At 48.1% G+C, this 23,452-nt stretch overlaps 2 protein-coding genes across 3 annotated transcripts in view; one reads left to right on the top strand and one right to left on the bottom strand.

The window, feature by feature from the left end:
* Positions 1 to 9,933, top strand: part of GRHL3 (grainyhead like transcription factor 3) — a 30,140-nt gene extending 20,207 nt beyond the window's left edge. Inside the window, exons 10-17 of one of the 2 annotated variants that reach the window (XM_033003323.1) lie at positions 281 to 439; positions 1,018 to 1,096; positions 1,485 to 1,618; positions 2,516 to 2,550; positions 3,272 to 3,360; positions 3,505 to 3,590; positions 4,720 to 4,784; positions 9,111 to 9,933. In XM_033003323.1, the coding sequence (XP_032859214.1) occupies positions 281 to 439; positions 1,018 to 1,096; positions 1,485 to 1,618; positions 2,516 to 2,550; positions 3,272 to 3,360; positions 3,505 to 3,590; positions 4,720 to 4,784; positions 9,111 to 9,225 (762 nt within the window). In that variant the 3' untranslated portion in view covers positions 9,226 to 9,933. Of the gene's footprint in view, positions 1 to 280; positions 440 to 1,017; positions 1,097 to 1,484; positions 1,619 to 2,515; positions 2,551 to 3,271; positions 3,361 to 3,504; positions 3,591 to 4,719; positions 4,785 to 6,326; positions 7,878 to 9,110 lie in introns of those variants that run through there. The other variant, XM_033003322.2, reaches the window with a different exon arrangement.
* A 2,860-nt stretch (positions 9,934 to 12,793) lies between these two features.
* Positions 12,794 to 23,452, bottom strand: part of STPG1 (sperm tail PG-rich repeat containing 1) — a 17,381-nt gene continuing 6,722 nt past the window's right edge. The window contains 7 exon segments of the mRNA XM_042793546.1: positions 12,794 to 12,996; positions 15,746 to 15,927; positions 17,825 to 17,958; positions 17,961 to 17,992; positions 18,678 to 18,789; positions 21,799 to 21,939; positions 22,776 to 22,877. Coding sequence (XP_042649480.1) covers positions 12,857 to 12,996; positions 15,746 to 15,927; positions 17,825 to 17,958; positions 17,961 to 17,992; positions 18,678 to 18,789; positions 21,799 to 21,939; positions 22,776 to 22,877 — 843 coding nt within the window. The 3' untranslated portion in view covers positions 12,794 to 12,856.

Raw genomic sequence — 23,452 nt, 5'->3', positions numbered from 1 at the left:
CTGTCTGAGGGTCCCATGTTCAAATGAAAGATCAGAAATAGCTGCAAGAACATCCCCAGGCAGACTCCGCATCTGGTCTGAGGCTTGCCTGAGCTGATGGGATTGGGTAGGTTAAGTGTTCCTAAAGAGATGGAGAGCTGCAGTAGGTGTGGGGGAGACTGTGGCTAGGATGCTGGGAGGGTTGGAAGGATGCCTCGGCAGCTGCTTTTGTTCCTACCCACTGTTCTCGTTGCTGTTTTCAGCACCAAGCAGCTGTATCAATCTCTGTTCCTATTTGCAGGTATTTATTGGGGTGAATTGCCTGAGCACTGACTTCTCCTCCCAGAAAGGAGTGAAGGGTGTCCCGCTCAACCTCCAGATAGACACTTACGACTACGGCAATGGAACCAGCCAGCTGGTGCACCGCGCCGTCTGCCAGATCAAGATATTCTGCGATAAGGTAGAGCGTTGCTTTTCCACCAGGTTGTCCAAGAGGAATTTTAAACTGGTGGCCAGTGACTCCAGGATTAAAACCAGAAAGGTTGTGAGAGTCTAGACCAGCCTAGAGGTCAGGGCTGAGGAGCAGGGATGGTTACCCCCCTCAGCTGAGTGAGACAGGACAGCGGGATGTGTCTGCACTGCTGAAGCCTTTGTAGAAGAGAGCTGTTAAAAAGTTTTCCCTGTAACAGACCTACATGGGATTGTGCCTCATAATAAACTCTATTTTTGACAAGTTTTTAAATAGCAGAAGAGATGAGAATCTCCTTAGAGGTTCTTCCTCAGCCTCAGATATCTTCCCATGGAAACATTTCTCACAGCTATTTTTGCCTGCATTTTTTATTTTTGAAAGCAAATTTTGTTTTCATTTTTTTAATTTAAAAGCATCAGAAAGTTCTGGATGGCCTGTCTGAGGGGAGCATTTTTGAATAAAGGCCGCCTTTACTTTAATGTGCTTACCTCCCGGAGATGGCCAGTAAACCCTCTCTTGCCAACGTTGGAACTATCAATGTCCTAATTTTTTCCTTCTCTTCCTCACAGGGAGCAGAGAGGAAAATGAGGGATGATGAAAGGAAACAGTTCAGAAGGAAAGGAAAATGCCTGGACTCCAATAACAATGGTCAGTGCTAGTGTTTGTTACCTGATCCGAAGCGTGTTGAAATCCATGTAGGCTTGTCCGTTAACTTCCACAAGATCTGGCCCTGGGTATTTCCAAGCCTGATGAACTCAGCATCATTCAGAAACAGCTTGTCAGTCAGGTCCTGGCCCGGTCTCCTAGTCCTTTATTAATACTAACCAACCTTTCTGAATTGTCTTGGGGTCTTGGCAGGGAGCCTTCCCTAAGGGAGACAGCACTGGGCAAGCCCTGAAGACCTGGTTCTGCGCGGTCCTGTCTGATTTCTAATATTTCTGTTGGGAGACCTTGGGCAGGTGCTTTCCCCTGTCTGCATGTAGTAGCCTCTTAAACTGCCACCTGAACTGAGATGAACTGGACTTTCCATCTGTAGGTCTGAAAGGCTGTTTGCTCTCTGGCTTCAGAGGGAATGAAATCACGTTCCTGAGGCCAGAGACTGACCTCGAAACCCAGCCAGTCCTGTTTATTCCCAACGTCCATTTTTCAAACCTGCAGAGGTGTGGCACGGTAAGTCCCTTCAAAAAACAACCAACCTGTTGCCCTCATCTGTCACCGCCATCATTTCCAAACTGATCAATCCCCCAGACATGACTTGTGTTATGTAAAAAAACAAAACCAAACCACAATTCTTCTGTGGAAATGTGGTGAACTAGAAGACGTAGCTGTCAGGAGTGGCCTAGATAGTCATGCAACAGTGATGGGCAAGATAACCTTGCCAGGTTCCTTCCAGCCAGATATTCCTGTGGTTTACAGGTATCATCTGCAGCTTCCACAGAGGACTGGAGTGGTAGGAAAAATATCAGCAGAAAATAAACTATAGAAAAATGCAATCATATCAGTCCCTGCATGTGGGGGATATCTCTCACTTGTCCTCTGCCCCTCTCTATCTCCTTGAGCCTGAGGAAGCCTAGACCTAGTCTCCTTTAGAGCTCATCAGTATTCCCTCAAGAAACAACTGTCTCAGTTTGTCAAAAAGGGGGAAGAAGCCATCTGTGACAATACTGTAGCATCCTGTTGCAGTGGCTGCTGTACTGATGCATCAGCATCAAAAACGGTCTGGAAGAATCTGGTTTACAACCAAAGAACTCACCGGGAAGCTTGGTCCTTGATCCCAAGCAGGTTATGAGATTTGACCAGCTTTGTGTCCAGCCAGATGTGTGTTCAGATCTCTTCTAGGCAGAGGAGGAGAACCTAGATAGGTTCTTTCTGTCAGGTTTCATTTAGTCTAAGAAACACATACAGATGTTTGGGTTTAGTTGTGTAGCAAAAATGATGGTGGGAGGAGGGAAATCATGTTTAAAATGTGCCCACGTTGCCTTCCCCCCCCCCCCCCCCCCCCCGGCTTCACTGGCACACAAGGATACTGTGCAAACTAAACGATCAATGTTTTCTTTCCATTTCAAGGTGCTCCCTCCTGCTGTTCCCAACTCTGCAAACAGGTAAGGATGCAGCGGTTTGTACTTCCCATCCATCAGCTGCTCTGTTTCTTTGGGTATGTCATGGTTGTTTGATATCCAGAGACAGTTATATCTACAGGTGCAAAATAACACAGCACAGTGTCTCCCTGGTGCCTTTGAGTGTCAAAATTATGTGTTCAGCTTTGGCCTAGAATGGACTTAAGGGATGCAGAAACGCAGACAGATTGCTTTCCCTATCAGTGAGCCACTCCAACATGAGTCTGGTCTGTGACTTTTCACCTGTTCTTATTGAGACAACGTTTGAAAGAGGGGGAAACAAAGATCACAGAACTATCACTGAAAGGTTCAAGTAACCAGAGGCAGATACTGCTGTAAAATAAACTGGAATGAAGTAGAAATCACACTTGTGATGTGTCTAGAGTGGGGAGAACCAGTGTTTACCCTAGGCTTGATCCACTGTCTAGTGCTATCAATAGAGAAACAATGACATGAAGGTGCAAAAGGCTTTTGTTTATGGTGTGATACCAAACCCACTGCCCACACCCACTGATGTCCCTGTGTGTGTTAGGCAGGAAGCTGCAGCTCTGGTAGACGCTCTGCTGCTGTAATTACAGAACCGATATTTAATTGCTGGATGTTTGTTGGAGTAATTGATTGTTCAATCAAAAATTCACTTGATGGAATTGTTTTGTTTGCTGCTATTGTTCTGTTCTCTTGAGAGTACTGTATTCCTTTTGCTCAGGCTGCCCTTAAAACGGAGTGGTGCCTCATTCACAGATGAGTTTGACCCGATACCTCCAAAGCAAACCAAGGAAGAAGATCCTCAGAGAGGTAACCCCTGGGATGGGAACTCTTCTTGGATGTGGTGTCTCATTTGATTCAAGTAACCTTGGATCTTGAATTACATGAGGCCACATCCCTCTGAGAACATGCTATCAAGAGCCGTGATGCAGTGCTGTGCTTTATCTCTTTCAGTCTTGTTGTACGTGCGGAGGGAGTCAGAGGAAGTGTTTGATGCTCTCATGTTGAAGACACCAGATCTCCAGGGCCTCAGAACAGCTGTAAGTGTTACCAAAAAACTGTGGCACATGAACAAACTGCAGGTAAAAGGGCAATGGCACTCGATATGTAGGAAGCTGGATATAAGACTGCTTATATCTCACATCGGCTCTCTCTAAATGGAAGCTGTGAGTAGCAGGTGGATTCTAAACACAACTCCTGGCATGGGCTGTGTGTTGTTAGTGCTGCAGCAGGGAAGAACACACCTTATGTCAAGATGTTTTGTTCAGACCATAAGCCTCCTCTTGTGACAACACACTGTAAAACTCCCATTCCCTTCTCAAGGCTGTAGATGTGCAATCTGAAGCCAATTCTGGCCTTATGTTGGAATTCCCTGTGTTGTGTTTGAGGAGCACACGGACATATTTCTGTGATGATTATCAGCATCATCTCTGATAACCCACCTCTCTTTGGAGATTGCTGGGAAGGAAACAAACAGTAAACCTCCCAGATTTGGGGTGGCTTTATGGCTGCACTTTAAGCTCTGTTGGTTTTACAAACTTTTAAAAATAGAGAGTTTGAAAAATGTCAGCACAGAGGATTCTTCGCCATCTTCTCCCTCCCCCATCCCTCATCACAAAGAGTCAAAAGCCTCTGCAGAAAATGCTGGTGAAAAAGCTACACAATGCCTGTCACCCTAAGGCCATAACTGTACTTGCCTAGGAGAGGTCTGCAGGAAAGCTTTGCAGATCAGCTAAAACCTACACAAAAGCTGCAGTCAGGGGCATCCACAGCAGAGAGAGTCAAACACTTCATGTGGTTTCTCTCACCTTTGGATGCATCAGCAAAGGAAAAGCTCAGCGCTGTGTCTGCTCAGCAGGTTGGCACATCAAGCCCCAACCAGGTCAGGGAATGAGAGAAACAAAACGAAGATTATTCCCCACGGTTCCTGGCCTGGCAGTAGCCGTCAGAAAGAGAACCAAGGCCAAGCTGCAGCCTGCCCATCTGCCCACTGTGGGACGCAGGCATGTTCAAATTGTCCTGTTCAGGGCGTTGCTTCGGCTCTTTTTTCTTGAGTAAAAGGGTGGGGGGATCCTTTGCGGCTGAATACCCCTGGCTCTGTTATCTTTGATTTTTATCATAGGAATTTAATTTTACAAGTACAAAGAATTGCCATGTTTTCTCTCATAGATTTCAGAAAAATATGGGCTTCCTGAAGAAAGCATTTATAAAGTCTACAAAAAATGCAAAAGAGGGTAAGCTAATCTCTCATCTGCTTTTATGCTGTGCCTCTAAAACCCCATTCTCTTTGGTACCCTGCCATAGGCTGAAATAGCGTTTTAACAAGATAATAAAAAGTAAAGCCATGTGAGTCTCTGCTATTTGGAGCATATAAAACTCAGATCTTTCAGGGCTTTAAAGATTTGGGATAATGCTTGTTTGTATTATATTTGTTTGGAGTGTAAAGTCTCCCAAGGAAAGGAAGTTGGATGAAGGAGGAATTGTTTGGGTAGTTTAATGGGTGATCCTTTGTGTCTCAGTCTGAAAGCCTGAGGTTAGGGCGAACTTATCTTCCTGCCATCAGAGAGGTAGAAATGTTTGCTTCTCCAAACCAAGTGCCTAAGTGTTCCCAGCCCAGAAAGACACTGTACCAGTTAAATGAGAGCATGGGCAGCCCCAGTGGAGAGATCTGAAAGGAGAGCGTCTGTTCCCAGCTTCGCCATCCCATCCCCGGACCAGGGAGGTCAGGAGGAAACTTCACACTCGCTTTGGGAGGTGATGGATCAGACCCTTCTGGGCACTGGTGGCTCCTGTGCAGCTCCAGTACAGAAATGCAGGTCCCACCTGAGACACTTGTCAGGCGCTGCTGGGACACGGGCGTAGCTCTACAGGGGTGACCGGTGAGGTTTGCAGTAAATGTGAGATGGTTTCTCAAGTGATTTCAACGTGGTGTTTATTAGTGACCGATCCACGTGGATCTCCCCCAGGGCTGAGAGGGAACGGTGCTGGTTTGTACCAGCTGCTGAGTCATCTGTGAAGGGCAGTGGTCTTGAGCTACTTTCAGAAATGTTTTCTGGACTAAGAACTCCCCCTGGCTTGTCCCCATCTCTGGCAGCCAGTTCTCCCTTCAGCTGATGGAAAGGGAATGACTCATAAACTCCCAAGCTTATTTTCATAAAGCTAAATCCAGAGCCCTTCTTGCAGAGCGAGCGAGATATAATCAAGCTTTGCAAGCAGCAGTGACTGCCTGGGAGATGAACTCATTGTTGTTGCTGGCCCTGGTCCACAGTTTGAGCTTGGGGAGAGACAGGCAGAAAAGCAAAGCTGATGACAGGTCCCACATTGTGCAGCTCTGCTGTTCTCGCTAGCACGGCCCCCCAGAGAAGTCCTCTGCGGAACAAAACAAGGGAACAGAGGCCTTGGGAGCTGGGGGTTAGTCCAGAGCTCTGCTTCTGCATTTTCCTTCTGGTGACTGTGAGATGAGAAAGTCCTAAATCTCCTTGGATGGGATCTTCCAACTCATTTAGTGTCACCATTCCTGGATCCCCATGGGACTTGGCCTGTTTGCTCCAAGGGGTGCCAGGCTAACGTGAGGCTTGGAGGCTGCTGCGGGCTGGGAGGGGGAGAGGCAGTGGTTTCTCCTCTGTGACGTGGTGTCACTGATCTGGGAAGCTGTTACCACCCCCTCACCTCTAAATCCACAACTGAGCAATCTTCCCCCATGTAGGAGGATTTTTAGATATGGTCCAAATTTTAAGATGATGGATGGGCCATAGTGAGGTATCTGAATTTGTCAGGAGGCTCTTCCACCTGTTCCTGAGCTCAGGGCTGTCAGATGCTGCTCATCCACTAGCCCCACAAATGGAAATTTTCTCCCTAAAGAAAAAGAGCAACACTGGCGGCCTCAAAAGAGGAGACGTCCCATACACCTTCAGTAAGAGAGTGCCTCAAGTCTGGTCTTGAAGAACAACTGCGAAGGACAGGGGTGGCCAGTTTATTATTACAGCTTCAGGACTGAACCAAGTCTCAGGTGTGTCAGCGGTGGCTGGTGGCTTGTGATGTGGCCATCCCAGGTCATCGGGCTGTCATCACCCAACAGCTCCGCTCAGGAAACTCCAGCTTGGGCTGGAGTTCTCTGAACCAGCTGACTGTCAGCATCTGCGCAGCAAGAGAGATCCAAGCACTGATGAGTTTGCAGGTGGATCAGGAAATGGCACCGCTTCAGGGGAGAGGCCACCTATGCTTTGTTTTTCTTTGGTTTTGTTCATTACTTGATCTGATAAGTAGTGAATGTTTTTTAATGATTGGGAGGGAAAACAGGCAGATGTCCTTTCCATCTTTTCCCCAAAATGGAAGAGCAAAGAGCTATCGAATGAAAAGACAACACCTGGAAAATAGATTAAAAAATAAATAAATTTGACACCTAGTTTAATGAAAGCTGGACATGACTGATGCTATAGGTTATTGCTGAAGTGTGGGGGACATACAGGATTTTCTCCAGTCTACTAGGTGGCAAGGTCAGACACTTTTTCTTGCTCCCCCAGATTTAATTTTCCTTTGAATAATTTTATCCTATTGCTCCACCCTAAACAATCCTCTCTTGGTAATTACAGCTTGAGGGTCAGATCTTCATCTGGTGTAAACCAGTGAAGCTCAGTGGTGCTACCTGGATTTACAGCAGGTGAGGACCATGGGCCTCCTTAGTGTGATGAGCTCATTCAGATGAACTTAGTCCCAGGGTGACTCAAGAGCAATAATAAGTAATTTTGTATCTTGGTGAGGTTTGGTCTAGAAAAACAATACAGGGCTCAGATTCCTAATCAACACTCCCTTGAATCTTTTGTGGTTGAGAAATCAGATGGGAGCACGGTACCAAGAGGCACAGGCGACTCCTCTGGCTTCCTGCACTAAGATAGCCAGAGATAACTTGGAGCGGCTCTGTTGCAAGGCTTTTTGTGACAACCCACCCTTGGGTACCCATGCTGCCTCCCCGGGGGCACCTGTGGGAGGCCGGGCTCTCCCTGGGCTGCAGGGCTTGGGGACCTGGGTCCCTTGTCCCCAGGCAGCCCCAGCGCCGCTCCCGCCCGGTGCCAGGTGAGGCGAGGAGCGGCCGGGAAGGTTACGATTCACCGGGAAGAGGCCTGGGCAGCGTCAGACCCTGTGCCTGAGCCTCCCCCTGCACTGGGTGGGATGCCCTTCCCACCAGAGATGCAACTGGGACGCCCTTCCCACGAGAGATGCAACGGCTCGTTGGTAAAGTGCTTTGGGCAGCACTGAAAGGCAGCGCGGCCTCGAGCCGCGGGACAAAGCTGAGACCAGAACAGGCTGGACACGGGGACAGACTGACAACTGGGCACGCTGGGCCAGGGCTGCGACGAGCCTGCCCGTGCGTGCCGTGATCAAACGGGCAGGGGCCTGTCGCTGCAGCCCGGGGTGGTGGCATTCCCCGGAGGGACACGGCGGCCCTGTGTTTGTGCTTGTTAAACTGTTAGATTTGTTCGATGCTCAGCCTTTTCTTTTTTCTTGTTTTTAATCTTGGCTTGTGGAGCATTGCACAATTAATGCTATTGCCCCATTAATGACCCCAGCAGGAACCTGGAGGGGATGTGCTTTCTGCAGAGAAAGATAATTTGTTCTCTTTGTTTCCTCCAAGCAGTTACAAATTTCACATCTGATTTATGGGAACACAGTGGGGTGATGCAAAGCTGCCCCGTTACTTTCATTACAATAATGAGGGGCTCTCTCCTGGCACAGGACCGCAGCCTCGGGTTTAAATCAGCTGTTGAAATGTTTCCTTCTCCCCGTGTCTCCGCGTAATTCATTCCAGGTCAGCGCAGCTGTGTGATCTGCAGCGGGGTTGAGGTGTGCCCTTGAGCACGGGGAGGAATTTGCCCCTGGCTGGCCCAGCTGGCTGCACACTGAGCCTGCCCCTGTGTGCTCCTCGCAGAAAGGGCTCGCAGGCAACGCTCAGGGCTTGTCTGCATGGGAGGTTGGTCTGGAGAGGCGAAAGGCGTCCTATTCCAAACCACTTCCATCTACTCCCAAGGCAGTCTCAGCTTGTTCAGAATAACGCACCCCTAAAAGCACCCAGGCAAGAAGCGAGGAGTGAGCAATTCTGCTCTGAATTCACACCCAGCCGTAATCCAGCTTAATTTGCCTGCCTAGCAAACACTGGGCCTAGGCATGTCGAGAGTAGAATTGCGAAAAGCTCTGCAGGTTGTTTCTTTGTGTTGTATCGTGCCTTTAATTTGATGGGCTGAGCCCCTCAAACTGGGGAGGGTGGACGTTGCAGAGTCTCCTTGTGCCTGCCTGGGGCTGCGATCCCGGAGCAGCCTGAGCAGCGGCTGATCCACGAGCACGGCTGCCATAACGCAACGCCGATGGAGAACAGGGCAGTAAAGGCAATTTGTAATGGGAATTCTGTGTGGAGACAGTTCAGAGAGGGCCACCCCCCTGGCATGAGGCTTTGTCAGTGACATTAGTTCCAGTTCATGACAGTAATGTCCAGCTCTCCCGACTAAGTTGCTCCTCAAACCTTTCCGTGTGCTGCATCCGACCCAGCCCTTCTCCCTCTCCTGTAGGATCCTGGTGAACATGGACAACAACATCATCCAGCACTACAGCAACCACATGGCCTTTCTCCTGGACATGGTGGAAGCAGAGGACAAGTTCCAGATCATCCTCAAGGAGCTATAAAGAGCCGCAGGCAGCACTTACTGGGACTTCTCTCAAAGCCGGCAAGTTTGACCCAACAGAACTCAGCCTAGTGCCTCAACTTGTTGCCTTTACTTGAATACTGCCTCTGGGGAGGACCTCGGCCTCGCGGGGCCGGGCCGGAGACTGCTTGGAAGATCTGTTATTGATGTGAAAGTGGAACTTCTCTCTGTTGAGTTTATTATTATTATTTTTTATTTTATTTTATTTTATTCCCTTCTGGCGATGGGCCTGACCTCCTGTTCCACAGCTGGGAACGTGCAGCTCCAGTAAGATGGCTGTCGGAGCCTGGGCAGGGGCAGGGGACTGCCTCTGCACGCTGTTTGCCTTGGCCCGTGACTGATCCAACCCTCGGCTTTGGCTTTCTCCCAAACCACCAGTCATGCAGAACCTTCAAACCATTTCCAGCAGGGCTGAGCCCAGCTCTGAGCTTCTCTCTGGCCACAGAGACTTTTCACAGATGCATTGAAAACTCACTGTTGAACGGACACTGCCTGCTCCCATGCCCCCCACCCTGCCATATCTCTGAGTGTAAATACCACAAAGGCCTCCATAGCCCTTGTTTATACATTTCTGATGTATTGTCCCTTTTATATTTTATATATGTATAAATATGCATTGTTTTATATTTGACTCAGTACGGTGACACAGAGCATTTCAAACACAGGCTGCTTCACATTTCTCCGTGAACTCCTTTTGTAACTGTGTTGTTGGTTTTTGTTGTTTTGGATATTCCGTAGTAATAAAGGCTCAAAGATGGAAAGTGAACTGTTTTCACCCAGCTCCGGAGGCTGGAGCTGGGCAGGCGCCAGGGCAGGGAGGTGACCCCGGCGGCACAGAACGGACTCCAGGCTGGGCTTGCACCTCACGCTCTTCAGCAGCACGAGGAGTCTGTCTGTCTGTCTGACCCGTCTCTCCGTGCAGGGGTGCGAGGCAGAAAGCACTGCCCGTCTGCTCGGGGCCGCAGCTCCCGCTTCCCCTGTGTGACCGCCCGGGCTGCTCCTCACCCCTCTCCCTCCCCGTTCCGCGCCGGCTGCTGCAGACGTGCCGTCACGGCGCGGGCGGGTGGAGGTCACCGGGCAGTTCTAGGCACATCCCTTTGATGGAGGGGATTACGTTACACAGATTTGGTGAAATTTTGAGCAAGTCAAAAAGAAATGCCCCGTTTGACTTCTGCTCAGAGGAGGAGCAGCTCAGTCTCTTTTTGCAGAGGCGTGTTAGCAGGTGGCCAGGACCTCCTTCCATGCGCTGCACTGGCTGCTTGAACTCCTCACTCCTGCTCTCTCTCAAGCACCAATCCTTCACCCCGTGCTAAACTGTCTGCAGGTGCTTCCCATTTAGGTAAAAAATACCAAGGGGAGTCCTGTATTTTCTAATTAATTCTCTGACCCGTGAAAACCAGGCACTTTCCTCCTCCCTCATCTTTATCCTCTGCTTTTCCTGTCCATGTCCATGTGAGATGGACCCGAGTCCCATGACTGGGGAAGAGAGAGCAGCTCTACGCCCACTGGGAAGGGGGTTTTGAAATGTTGAAGCACATTAGGCTGGTGAATTTTGGATTACTTAAGCGTTGTTATCACGATGAGGAGGGCCTCTAAGGTGAGTCTCAGATAAGTCTGAAGGCTTATCAACCTTTGAAGATCTCTCCCAGCACTCTGCACTCCTTCATCTTCCTATCATAAACTCCTTCTTCAGCAGGATTGCTCTGATTCAGTGTTGGTTCCACAAGGCTGTGCCTACGGTCTTTTTATAGCAGAATTTCAGCTCCAGTTAAAAACAGGCACACCAGGACTTCCCCCAACACGTAGCATCAGCGGCTGGTGAAATCTACAGGTACCCCCGTCACCCTGACACATCAGGCGGGTGCGGGCGCTCTGCTCTTCTCAGGGGAGCTCTGCAGCAGGACCCCGCGGGGCACCTGCCAGCGCTGCCTCCGCACGGCTGCTCCTGGGGAGGCCGAGCCCGTCCTGCCTGGCCGAGCGCTTGCTGCTCGGGCAAGAGCAGAGGTTTCCCGCTGCCTGTGGGACAGGGAGCACCCAGCCCCCTTAGAGACAAGGGCATAGGTGGTTCGGGAGAAGCCCCGTGTCCTCCGCACCACCGGAGAGGCCCGAACACGAGGAATCGGTACAAAGAGCAGCTGGACGGAGCGGGGAGCAGCCTGAGGGCTCGCTCGGGGTTTCTGCAGGGCGGCAGTGCTCTGCCCAGCGCTCTGCCGCGGCCCCCGGGGGAGCCCCTGGGAGTGGAGGTGGCTCCGCCGCGCAGGACGGCCTTGGGAGGGCTGCGGCTGACTGGGGGGGGTTGTGCACGCCATGTTATAGGCTCTTGGTGACCCCTCAACCTTCAATTTCTTGCTCTAAAAGTTTGATTTGGGGGCTAACTTCCTACCAGTGTAAACATAGCTCTGCCTGTCTGATTCTCAGTTAGGCTAGCCTAACTCCATTGACTCCAGTGGCATTACTCCTAATTTACAACAGCAAAAATCATCTCACATTATAACCTTAGGTCCTCAGCAGAACAATGATGGATTTTGCTGGATTTTACAGTGGTCCATTTCACACTGGCTAAGTTTCACAGGGTGAGAACTGCCCTGGCTGGAGCTATGTGTGTCTGCACAGTGCATATGACTTCTCCCCGCTTTCTGTTCATGGGCTGGAGGCAGAGAACCAGCTGCTTTTCCTGTGCAGGTTCTGGGTAATCTTGACTTCGATAGGTTTTAAATCACGGTAACTTCGCTGTGTGCAGGGAAATGCTGGTTGATTCATGCCAGCGTAAGAGCAGACACAGTCACCGCCCCCTGCCACCCCTGCCGAGGGTGGGTGTTTTGCTGACTGGCTCAGTATCGTTCATCCCTTCCAGCAAAGGCGAGTTGCTGTAGAGGTTGCGTAAAGCAGAGCTCCCAAATATGTGAAAGCATTCTTGACTCTTTGCCCGGAGCCCACCAGTTCCTTTTGAAGATTAAGATACGAGTGATGAAGGCGATTCACCTCTGAGCGAACAAAGGTCGTGTGAAAGTATGAACCCACTTGTGTTTTGCAAAGGGCTTGCGCTGACAAACGAGAGCAGCTTCCTCGGGAGCGGTGTCTGCTCCGGACAGTCGGCGGCTGGTTTGTGCTGACTCCAGTCAGAAACGTTCAAGTCAACTGGTTTGTAAAATGTACGTGGCGGGCGCGCGGCGGTGGTGTCCGGGCACACGTGTGCACCTCGGCGGCTGGACGCGCCTTCACCGGCATCGGGCTGCGGCTGCGCCGCGCCTGGCAAACCCAACTGTCCATCCTCAGAGCAAGCAAGGGGCAGAGGCGCGGGGTTTGCTCGCGCTGCCCTTCTGCATCCCTACCCTGGTAAGGAAGGATTCCCCACAGGGGTAACGTCTATGGGCACGGTCAGTCTCCAGCACCTGTTTTCTCTTTAGTTATCAGATGAAAGCACCAAGGGGAGTTCTTTTGCAATGCCCATTAATTGTAGTAATTATTCAACATCTACAAAACTGGAAGCTTTCAAATCAACTTTAGCTAATGATCATTTTCCAATACACGGTACCAAGCACTGCTAATTAGCTGCTGAGCTATCAGCCAGCCAGCTGTGGCAGGCTGAGGACAGGAGCGTTTACTGTGAGTTAGCGTGAGGCCGAGGGGAGTCCTGTTTGAGGATCCCTGCTCTGGTGTCCAGGTTCTGCTGCTCCCAGTGCCGGGAGCCGCTTCCTGCTGTAGCTGCAGACTAAGGAATATTTCCTGAGTGCTCCGGGTGAACAAGCGCCTGCAGTGACAGAGATGCACAAAAAAAGAGAAACGTATCGGCATGTGAGCTGAGTTGTGCAAGAGCTCTGGTATCCCCAGTGCTGGGTGGAGGGCTCTGCTCCTCAATTCTACAAATAACACCCAGTTTCTATGTCTTTATTCCGTGCTTATTCATTCCTTGCGTCATCAACCAAGCAGCTGAGGATCTCGGCGTGTGGTGTGGTTCTCCATCGCTACAAAGGGCAAAACAGCATCCTGTGTTTTGTTAGGACACCCACACGTTGTGTTTGGAGATGCCCTGGCGCTGTGTTGGGTATCGGAGAGGATCAAAGACAGAGGAAAATGAAACTGTCTGCATCTGTTTCGCAGTGTGGAAAGCTTTAATGAAGATCCCCTCCGCTCTGCTTTCTCACCTATTTCCTCGGGTAGTTCCTTGGGTTTGTGTAACTAAATTTCTGATCGGTGCGATGGGTACTAAAACCCTCAGCTTGTGTGAACGTCCCGGTATCTTCAGCTGGAAAGTGTCCTTGGCCATAGAATTAGAGTTTAGTGCTAACACTTAGTGTGCCCGGGCTTCAGTTTAGCTTTAGCATGTCGAGGGTTGTCTTGATTGTATGCTTGACTGTGAGCCCTGTGCAAGGCATCACCCAGAGCTCCTGGGAACACCAAGACCCCAACCCCAAACAGCCCAGGCCCCAACAGCTGCTGAATAACCAGCCTTTAATAAAGCTGCTGCTTTGTGTCAGCCACTGACTGATTTAATTGCGAAGTATTTTGCCTCCCTGTAGTTCTGCTCACTGTGGTATAGTACAGAATAGCTCTGTACGTATTGTGTGTTCTTGTGGGCAAAGGGCTCAAGTCGCCTCTAATCTCATGACTGGGAGTTTTGATCTGGTGATATTTTCTTCCCCTCTTTTAGGGCTGGAGTGGAAAGGAGATGTGGGTTTTTTCTAGCAACAGGTCAAAGACTACATGGATGGCTATGTCTGTGGTGATGCTGTCCCCTTGTCCTTTTCATGCACTGACATGGTACTGCACGGGTTTCTAATCAAACTGGCATAAAAGACTGATGAAAATGAAAGAGGGCATTTCTCCATCACCTGCAGAAAGTATTTTTAGCCCATTCCCTTCCTCTTTAATTAATTTGGGTAACCATCCTTAACAACTGTGGGTCAGATATTCAGAATTAATATACCGGCCTAGCTCTGTTCCTTTAACTGAAACAGACTGATTTACGTTGGCTGGGGATCCTGTCCTACCTTAGTCAGCACAACAGCTCTCAGGAGTTGGCATGTTGACGTGGTACGTTGCAAGCCCGGGGTATGATCAGGACACGGCTCCAGAAAAGCCCATTACCCCGTCTGTGCTGCTGCAAAGGCTCTGGAGAGACTAATGGCACCAGTGTGTTCTCTCACTGCCTGTGGCTAGTACAAAATCTGCAGCTGGGTAAGTTCAAACGCTAGAAATAATAGCAGTATTGCTATTGTCTGCTTTTCCAGCCTTTCAGTAACCTCCCAGGACTTAAGAATCTTAGAAGAAATAAACAGGGTGAGAACTATGAGTCCGACTAACTGGAAAAAATAATGTTACTTGCGCCTGGCAACAATTAGCCAACGGGCACTGAGGACATGATCCACCCAGGCTGAGCTGAGCTCTACCTCCACCCCACGACGAGCTCTGTATCCACACAGGAAAGAACTGCTCGACACAGGGGGACTGCGGCAGGATTTGTCCCTGCATCTGCCTCTCTCTTATCAACGCTAACGTCAGGGTCAAAATTCCGCACTGTCCCTTGTGTGAGCTGTCCCTTTGTCATTGAGGAACCATTGCCAGCTGTCACCACTGGTCCCGGCTGGAGGGACTGGTGGCATGTCACCATCAGTCAGCACGGTGCGTTTAACCCTCACTGAGGGTAGGTCCTTCCTCCTGCTTCCCCAGGCATTTCCTAATTACAAGCTGCAGGATGTGTTTCTTCTCCCATTTTACTCAGCTTTACGTCAGGAAAGCTCTGGTGGAGCCCACGGAGGACGGGATAGCCAGAGGGGTATAAACCCGAGGGGACTGTGCCGAGGTGCTCTGTAACACTGCTTGCCAGCTGGGGCAGGGAGGCTCTCCCTAGTGTGAGAAGGCATGCTTCTCCCCCCCACACCCCTCCCTGCAAGTGCTCCACTCTTCCAATCAAACAGAAAAATATTGCAGGTGAAATGTCTGTTATACCAACACCAGAATTATGTGATAGTTTTACACACGCACCAGAACTCACAGAACCTGTTTGTCAAATGCACTGACAGCCTGTGATGCTTTAATGGCCTTTACATTGCAAACATGTTTTTTTCAGTCTTGCCTTTAAAAGTAATATTGTAAAATATGGACCAGCAAGTTGGACAAAGAGCTGGTAGCCAGGTCTCTAGTGCTGTTGCTGCCACGTTGCTGCTGTGTGGCCCTTTGGATGATATTAGACCATGTAAAGGTGTCAGGAGATGCTACGCTCTGAGCTCATACGGATTTAGACACTTGGTGCTCATCATAAACCTACTGTCTCCAGTTCACAAAAGGTCCTACATGCCATGTGCTACTGAGTTAGGTCCCCTTCAGACATGGCATGTGTCTTCAGGAGTCCACATGCCTTTGCAGGTGAGCTCTGCTAATTTCTGTGCTTCGCTTTATTTTTTTTTTCCCTGTTGAGCAGGCAATAGTGCTGTTTAGTCACATTTGTGTTTTGCTATCTCTAGCAGTGAGATGTACTTCAGAACAATTCTTATTTTTACCTGTCCCAGGGAACCCTTCCTGTGATGTGCGCTCTGCCCATTGCCCTGTGTTTGAGACAAACACAGCACTTGAGCAGTCCCGCTTTGGACATCCTTTGTCATCCACAAGGTCATACTGCCCAGGCAAGGGAGGATCTTTACAAGGTGGGATGGTTTGGAGCAGAAAGAGTCCAGCAGAATTTCTGCCTGTCAGAAGAAAAAGAGATTTGAGGAACTTGTCCCACATTGATGGGGTTTTATGTCTGAATATAAAAGCTGTGGGTTCTGTTAAGTGCCCTGGGGAGGTGGAGGCTTTGTCCTCCTAAGCCAAAATCTTTGTGAAATGATCTGGGAAAAAAAGGGTCCAATTGCAATGGCATAGACAGCCTGCTTTGCTTATTGTAAAATAGAAAGACTTGTCAGTGGTCCAGCCTCTGTAGAGACCTGGCTGCTCAGCTACTCCAGAGGAAGATAGCGCTGAAACCAAGACAGCAATGCCAAATGACTCCAACTGGGAGTTCCTCCCATTTTCTCCCACTGACTGAATCAGGAGAGGGAGCAGGCTCTAACCCCAGCAGTTGGGCGTGGAGTGTTTTTGTGTTTTCTGATAATACAGACTGACGATCTTCTCTCGTATTTAATACGCTCTTTCCTCTAGCCCTCTGTCCTTATCAAGTGCCACTTGGCATTGCTTCCCTTTCAGCCTACAGCTTCCCACTCTTTTTACAAAAGCCCTGTTATAAGATACAACTGCTGAGAGATGTAGTAAAGATACACCTGTTGGGTAAGGAGAGCCGTGGGCTTTCTCATGTTCTCATTCTTTTCCATGGTCAGGAATTTATTGTTGATCTTAATCTTAGGCCAGGCAACGTCACTGCATGGTGACAATAAATTTACTTGAACAGTTTGCTGATAGGCAGATTTATTTGTCTTCTCATAAGGATACCAAGGGGGAGGAGGGCTTGGAAGAAGGGAGTTTCCTTTCATGCCTTTTAATCTCTTTGAAACAAGCAGTAGGATGGAATACAAGGGAATGGCAGTTCTAGCTTGAAGGAAGTGCTTGAGACCTTTACAAGCCTCTTTCCAGCTCTGATTCCCAGCCTTAGCAGGGGCTGAAGAAATGCCCATGTTTTACCCATCAGGTTCCTTGAGATGCTGTGCAGCTACGAGTAGGTCCAAAAGAGGCCACTGAGATGCTCTGGGGGCTGGAGCAGCTCCCCTAGGAGGCCAGGCTGAGAGAGTTGGGGGGGGTTCAGCCTGGAGAAGAGAAGGCTCCAGGGAGCCCTTCGAGCGGCCTCCCAGGGCTTAAATGGGGGACAGGAAAGGTGGGGAGGGACTCTGGATCAGGGGGTGGGGATAGGACAAGGGGTGAAGATTTTAAACTGAAAGAGGGGAGATTTAGGTGAGATCTAAGGCAGAAATCGTTCCCTGTGCAGGGGGTGAGGTGCTGGCCCAGGGTGCCCAGAGCAGCTGTGGCTGCCCCCTCCCTGGAAGGGTTCAAGGCCAGGTTGGACGGGGCTGGGAGCCCCCTGGGCTGGGGGAAGGGGTCCCTGCCTGGGGCAGGGGGGTGGGACTGTATGGGCTTTAAGGTCCCTTCCAACCCAAACCAGTCTGTGACTCATATGACCCCTCACCACTCCTGCCCAGTGGTTACCAGATTTGACTCTCTATGCCCAGTGTGTTCCTCTGGGGGTGAGTTTAGGCACTGGCAATGCAAAAGAAACACAGCCTAATGCTTAATGCCCCTGACTGGGATTTGAAGGATCTTTTTTCCAGGTCATGTGTGCTCTGTCTTCTTGCTCTGTACAATGGGGATAAGAAATTACCCCTACATCATAAGGGTGGTGCAGTATTTAATTACTGTTTGTAAATGTCTGAGAGATCATCTGATAGAGGTACCTCTGATACACTGCTTCAGGGTGTTATCAACCCACACGCCCCTTCAAGGCAGTGCACTGTAACACTTCCACCTCTGAGCCAGTTCCTGTAAACCTGTGGCAATAACTGGCCCATTGGACCAGACAGTGGAGTGGGATACTGTAGGATCACTCTGCTACATGACATATTGTCGTTTGTCCCATGGAAGAGGCATGGACTTACCTGAAAGGCATTTTCTTTGCTTCCTTGGTAGGTTTATGTGGCTGATAGGTTGCAGGCTCCGGAGTAAATCTGCACAACCTTGTTAGGCAGGAGGTCTTTGCCTTGAAGCAAGATGTTATACCCTTGGGGGAGACACCCTGATGAGGGAATCATTGATGCTGTAGTGACCTACAAGACAAACAGGAAAGGGATGTAAATACCAAACAAAGCCACAACAGTGGCACTGAGGAAGGAGAGTGCATCAGTCAGTGAATGTAATAGAAGGAAAAAGAACCGGTATAACAGGACTGTGGGGAAATCACTTCTGGATTTAAAAAGTGCTGTCCTGGGCAGAGCTTGTTTCGAGGGACACTGATAAGGCAACACTAAGCTTTGTCCTGAGCATAGAAACAAATGGAGATATTAGCCATTTTAAAGAATCAAACAAACAGGAGAACTCACACATGGTAACACTTGTAAGATAAGCTACAAAGCTACATGCCCTCACACTCCAGGACTCAAAGCTCACCAGGCAATGGGCCAGGTGTAGACTTCTTTTGCAACTACAGTACTGTGGAGCTTGGTACATTATGCACTAATGTGGCTTCTCCTGAAGCCTCTGGCATTTACACCGAGCTGTGGGGTGCTCCACTGATTCCTTACGGCTACTCAAAACTGTTAGGACAGTTTCCAGACGGTTGTCTCAGCAGAGGTTGAAAGGGAGACTTGCTAGTGCCCTGACACCAGCTAAAATCAAACATGCCTTAAGAAGCTCTGAGTGACCTGAATCTGTGTGTGATGGTGCTCTGCATCCTGGAGGATCAGAACCAAAATCACCAGCAACATCCTTCCTCCCAGCTCAAGGCTCACATACATGCAGAAGGCCATTTTCCAAATTTTTCCAAATTTAATCCTCTCATGGTTTTGGACATAAATGCTGCCTGGCCAGAAATGTTGTTGCTTTGCTTGCAGAAATCCATAGAGGTCTGTTTCAGAAAAAGGGCTTGTGAATGCTTTTGAATTGACTTTACCTGTGGGTAATTACCAACAAAGGAAAACCCACATTTAAAATCCAGTTGTCTCCATCGTGAGTGATTCTAATGATACACCTGTAGGCGGTATTAGGGCCAAAAGCTGGGAGTGCTTACCAACTATTGGTAGGTCTCTTTGCGACTGCCCAGCATGTAAAGGTTGCATTTACACAGATGCTGAGGACCTGAAACTCTTGCAGAAAATGTCGGTTTCTGTGTTTAACTGCTCTCTCCAGACTCCTCTGACATCAGCTCTAAAGTGCCCAGTTTTGTTCAAGTCACCAGCTGAACACAGAATTTGAGGTGGTGCTGCCAGGACACCAAAGGGGCATCTACATGTCAGCCCCTGGGAAGCGCTACAGAGAAAAGGAGACGTCTCTGTGCCTGTCACTGCTGGGACCGCAGGGTGGGCCGATGCCTTTGAGCTAAGGACGACATGAAGAATCTGTATTTTGGTTTGTTCAAGCCTGCAGGTAACTGCTGGAGTGGTTGTGCCCTCCTGCAGCTTGCACCAAGCTCAGTGTGCAGCACTGCTGTTACGCTGTGAGTGGTCCCCAAGCTAATTAACATGGACAAAGGTGCCAAAATCCCCGGGGGGAGCAGGTCACGCTGCTCTTCTGGAGCACTCAGCTACCTGCTGCAGTCACTGCCCTGGTGCACGCTGCGGCTTTTCTACAAAATAGACAAAGAAACACATTTCATCCACAGCTCCTAAGCCTCAAACTCAAAGTGAGAATTGCTCCCCTTACAGAGTCAAAAAAACTATGGTGCCAGAGGTTATGCGAGTTACCCAAAATCACAGAATAGATCACTGGTGAAATGGGACAAAGGAAAGATTCTTCAGATTCTCAGAATGAAGCCTTAACTCCTGGAACATGCTCTGGGATTTAAAGCTTTTTATTGTTGGCTGGTGAAATAACTGATTTTTTTTCTACTCAGGCTATAGTTAGAGAAAATCTCTAATGGTCAAAGCTAATTCAGTGACGTAAGTGGAAGAGTCCAGTTCAAGCACAAGAGTGGAGAGGCAGCAAGAAGACACCTGCATGAAAGATTCAAACACAAAAAAGACTGATGCTTTTTCCCTGTTTTTTTCTTGTGTTTCCTATAGTAAGCTGGTGAAATGCCTACAATAGTCATGATGTTTAACTGGCTTTATTTTAATATAGGTTTGGTCCCAGAGCTGAAGATGGCTTTGAGGACAGCTTGGGACACTATTTTCTTGTATCTCACTCATTTTTTCTCCAATATTTGCCAACTTTCAGCTGTCACTACCTCAAAAGCAATCCTCCAGGTCCTAGACAGAAGTTCTTTTTTGCCTGAGTGAGAGCAGTGACCACATAAAGACTGCAGGATCTGTACACCTTTTTCTTCTCAGATGTCTCTTTGTCTATAGTCATAAATTATCAAACACTGCCATCTTTTAAATAGATAGTTTCCTGTTCTGCTTCTTGTAGGTTAGATATTATCTCCTACAGTAAATCATGAGTCAGTGATTAATTCAAGAAGGCTGTTCCCAGAAGCAAATTCTTACAATGTTAAAAATAATATGATGCGAATCCATTATAGTATGATATAGAAAATAATTACGGCCTGCAAACAAGTTTAATCAACTTAGAACATGCTGGGGCAGATACTCAGTTGGAGTGAGTCATTGTAAGAAAGTTCACAGTCTTAGTGTATAGGTTGTGTGAGTGAACATGATTACCCCATGTCAGCTGAGCCTCAGTAACTCTGTACGTGTGCTCTCTGCACACCCAAATTGTGAGGTAAGACATGTTTGTTTAAAACATCTTTGCTGATGTTTAAACTGTATCAAATTACTATAAAAGCATGAATTGCTTCAAGAACATACATGAAGCCAGTTAAGATGTCTCAGCTGATGAGTGGCAGCTTATTAAGCTTATTAAATTGTGTCGTCTTTATTCCGTCTTAAACAGCTATGCAAAGTCATCAAATATTATAGTCAATGTGCTCTGCCTCCACACAGCGGATGTATCTCGCACTAAAGTGCAGTTTAAAAGGGGACAGCTCACTTGAAAATGGCTGCGATGCAGACATGCTGTTCAGAAAAAAGACAAGAACTCTCTAAAGAATAACAAAACAATCCAAAAGTAATCACAGCTATAGCAAGACACCATTGAAGGGACAGAAAAGTCCATTAGCAGTGCGTGTATTATTATAAACTATCTGATAATTGTTAATAACACTTTGCATTAATATCTTCTGTATCTCAAAACATTCTAAATTCCTGTGGACTAAAGCTTACAACGCCCCAGTGAAGCCTGGTCACCATGGCATGGGTGGGGAGCATCAGGCGCAGAACAGTTAAGTGACTTACACAAGGGTGAATCAGCGGGAGGTTCAGGAACTGAACCTGAAGGCTAGGTCCTCAGCTGATACAAACTGGCACAGCTCCACAGCAAGTGGAAGGGCACGGGCAGTTACATCAGTTGTACCTATGCAGGCCCGATTCCCAGCTCTGAGGTTGAACCTCAAAACCCAGTACCTGTTAAAGATTCACCTGCCTTGAGCTTCTTGGCGGAAATTCCCTATAACCAACCAACGCAGGTTAGATTTCTGGGATGAAAACTCATGGGATGCCACGGGGTCTTTCAGTATCAAGGCCAGTGATGTGGCAAGGACAGGGGTTGCTGCTGTCCCAGGGTCAGGGATGTGTTCTTCCTCCCTTGGTATTGAAGAATTACTGCCCAATGTGCGCTCAAGGTTCATGACAGCTTGGGGTACATCTGCAGCACAGGCAGAGGTAAGACAGCAGATCATGTGGAAATACCTGACCTAGCTCCAGACGCATTCATTTAGATGCTGGTGTCAAACTGCCCACAGTGGCACAGACCTCAAAATCATCGGGCACAAGATAAGTAAATGGCACAAGGCTCTGGGCTGCTGCAGCTACCCTGAGAGCTGTACCCAAACTAGGTAGGCATCACTTCACAAATGTTATACATCAGCTGTGATGCCCTTGTTCTCCTTTGCAAATCTAGTTACATAGTATTGATTGGGTGCTGGAGTGGGGATTTTCTCCATCTTCCTAGGGATGGGTTGTGGAAAAATGCTACAGTTTCTCTTCTTGAAGTCTTGTTTGGGCTGAAAACATGACAAGATCTTGTAGGCATTCACAGCTGGATAATGGAGATTTTCTTGCATGCAGTGCATGGAACCTGGAAACAGAGGGAGCAAGGAAACTCCATAGCTGAGCTGGGAAGTCATTGAGGCCTGGAACTTACCAAATGTAATTTTTAAAGACAAATCACCCTTTGCATTTTAAAAACAGCAGAAACTGCTGTACAGAACTGATGGCTGCAAGTTCTATCAGATGAAATGGGGGCAAGGGTGACTTTTTCAGGTAGTAGGTTTCATTGATTTCTTCTTTTTTTGGGGGGAGATGCTCATCAGCTTGCAAAAAAAACCCTTAAAGACAACCTTTATGTCTTTTGTTAGAAAGAACAGATCCTGAAATTACTTACTTTAGCTATGAATTTCAGATACCTTAGTACAGTATTCTAAATAAGTCCACAAAATGCGTGTGTGTGTGTATGGATTTTCTTTACACTTTGGTAACTTAACCACAGTTCTGCCAATTTTGCTGAAAAGGTTCATGTGAAATTAAAAAGGACCATTTCTGGGTGAGACTGAGCAAAGGAAATTTCAGCCCCAGTAGAAGTTTAAAAGGTAAGAGCATATGAAAAAGCACCTTAGAATAGCCGTTGGACTTCTCTTTAATTATAACTGTCTGACAATGACAAATCATTTTCTTTCTTGGCTGGATTTTAGAAACATCCCCCATACAACCCTAAATAGGTATTGCAGCCATAGCAGAGTCAGTTAAAAACCAAATCCACAGTCCACTGAAGTCAATACAAAGGCACTGGGTGACTTTAGCAGCTTTGGAAATCAGTCTGAAATAAAATGCCTCCCCTTACCAGTGAAGGGAAGTATTCAGTTCCTTTCTTTGACAATGAGGTGCTGTTGATCTCTGCAGACTGATGAGTGACACTGCAGAATCCTGGGCCTGGGGTTTCATTCTAGCAAGGGAAATATCACACGTGTTGACCGAGCTGTATTAGTTACCTCCTTCCCAGGGCAAACGCAACAAGACACAGGCACAGGCTCACACCGATGCTAATGGGACAGCTCCTTTCCCCAGCACAACCCTGCCCTTCACCTTTCTCAGCACAGACCAAAACATACCAACTCCTTTATGAATAACTCTGAGAATGGTGATGCTGAAACAGAGCATACAGTCCATGTGTATCTAAACAACTTTTGACCTTGCTTACAATTGGTCTTACTGGACCTTATGGCTGTGAATTCCACAAATTAACTACTATTAATTATTATTTTTATTTGTATATTTTCTGCCCCAAACAGCCTTCATGGCGAATTACCATCCCAGTTTACAAATTGTGAATGAACATTGTTTGTACAATTCCTTCTTTCAAGTTTAAATTTACTGGGGTTTTATATGACATGGGAGAAGCTCACTATTTATTTTTTCTTAATTATCTCACGAACATTTCAAGCCATTTTATTTGCCTTCTCTCTAAATTAAACTTTTTCAATGTTTTCAGTCTTTACTGGGTCTCTAATGATATATATC

The sequence above is a fragment of the Tyto alba genome, unplaced genomic scaffold (assembly GCF_018691265.1).
Source record: "Tyto alba isolate M040663 unplaced genomic scaffold, T.alba_DEE_v4.0 Super-Scaffold_20, whole genome shotgun sequence".
Taxonomy (NCBI): Eukaryota; Metazoa; Chordata; class Aves; order Strigiformes; family Tytonidae; genus Tyto; species Tyto alba.
Note: the sequence above shows the minus strand (reverse complement) of the source record. Positions and strands in the feature narration are given on the sequence as shown.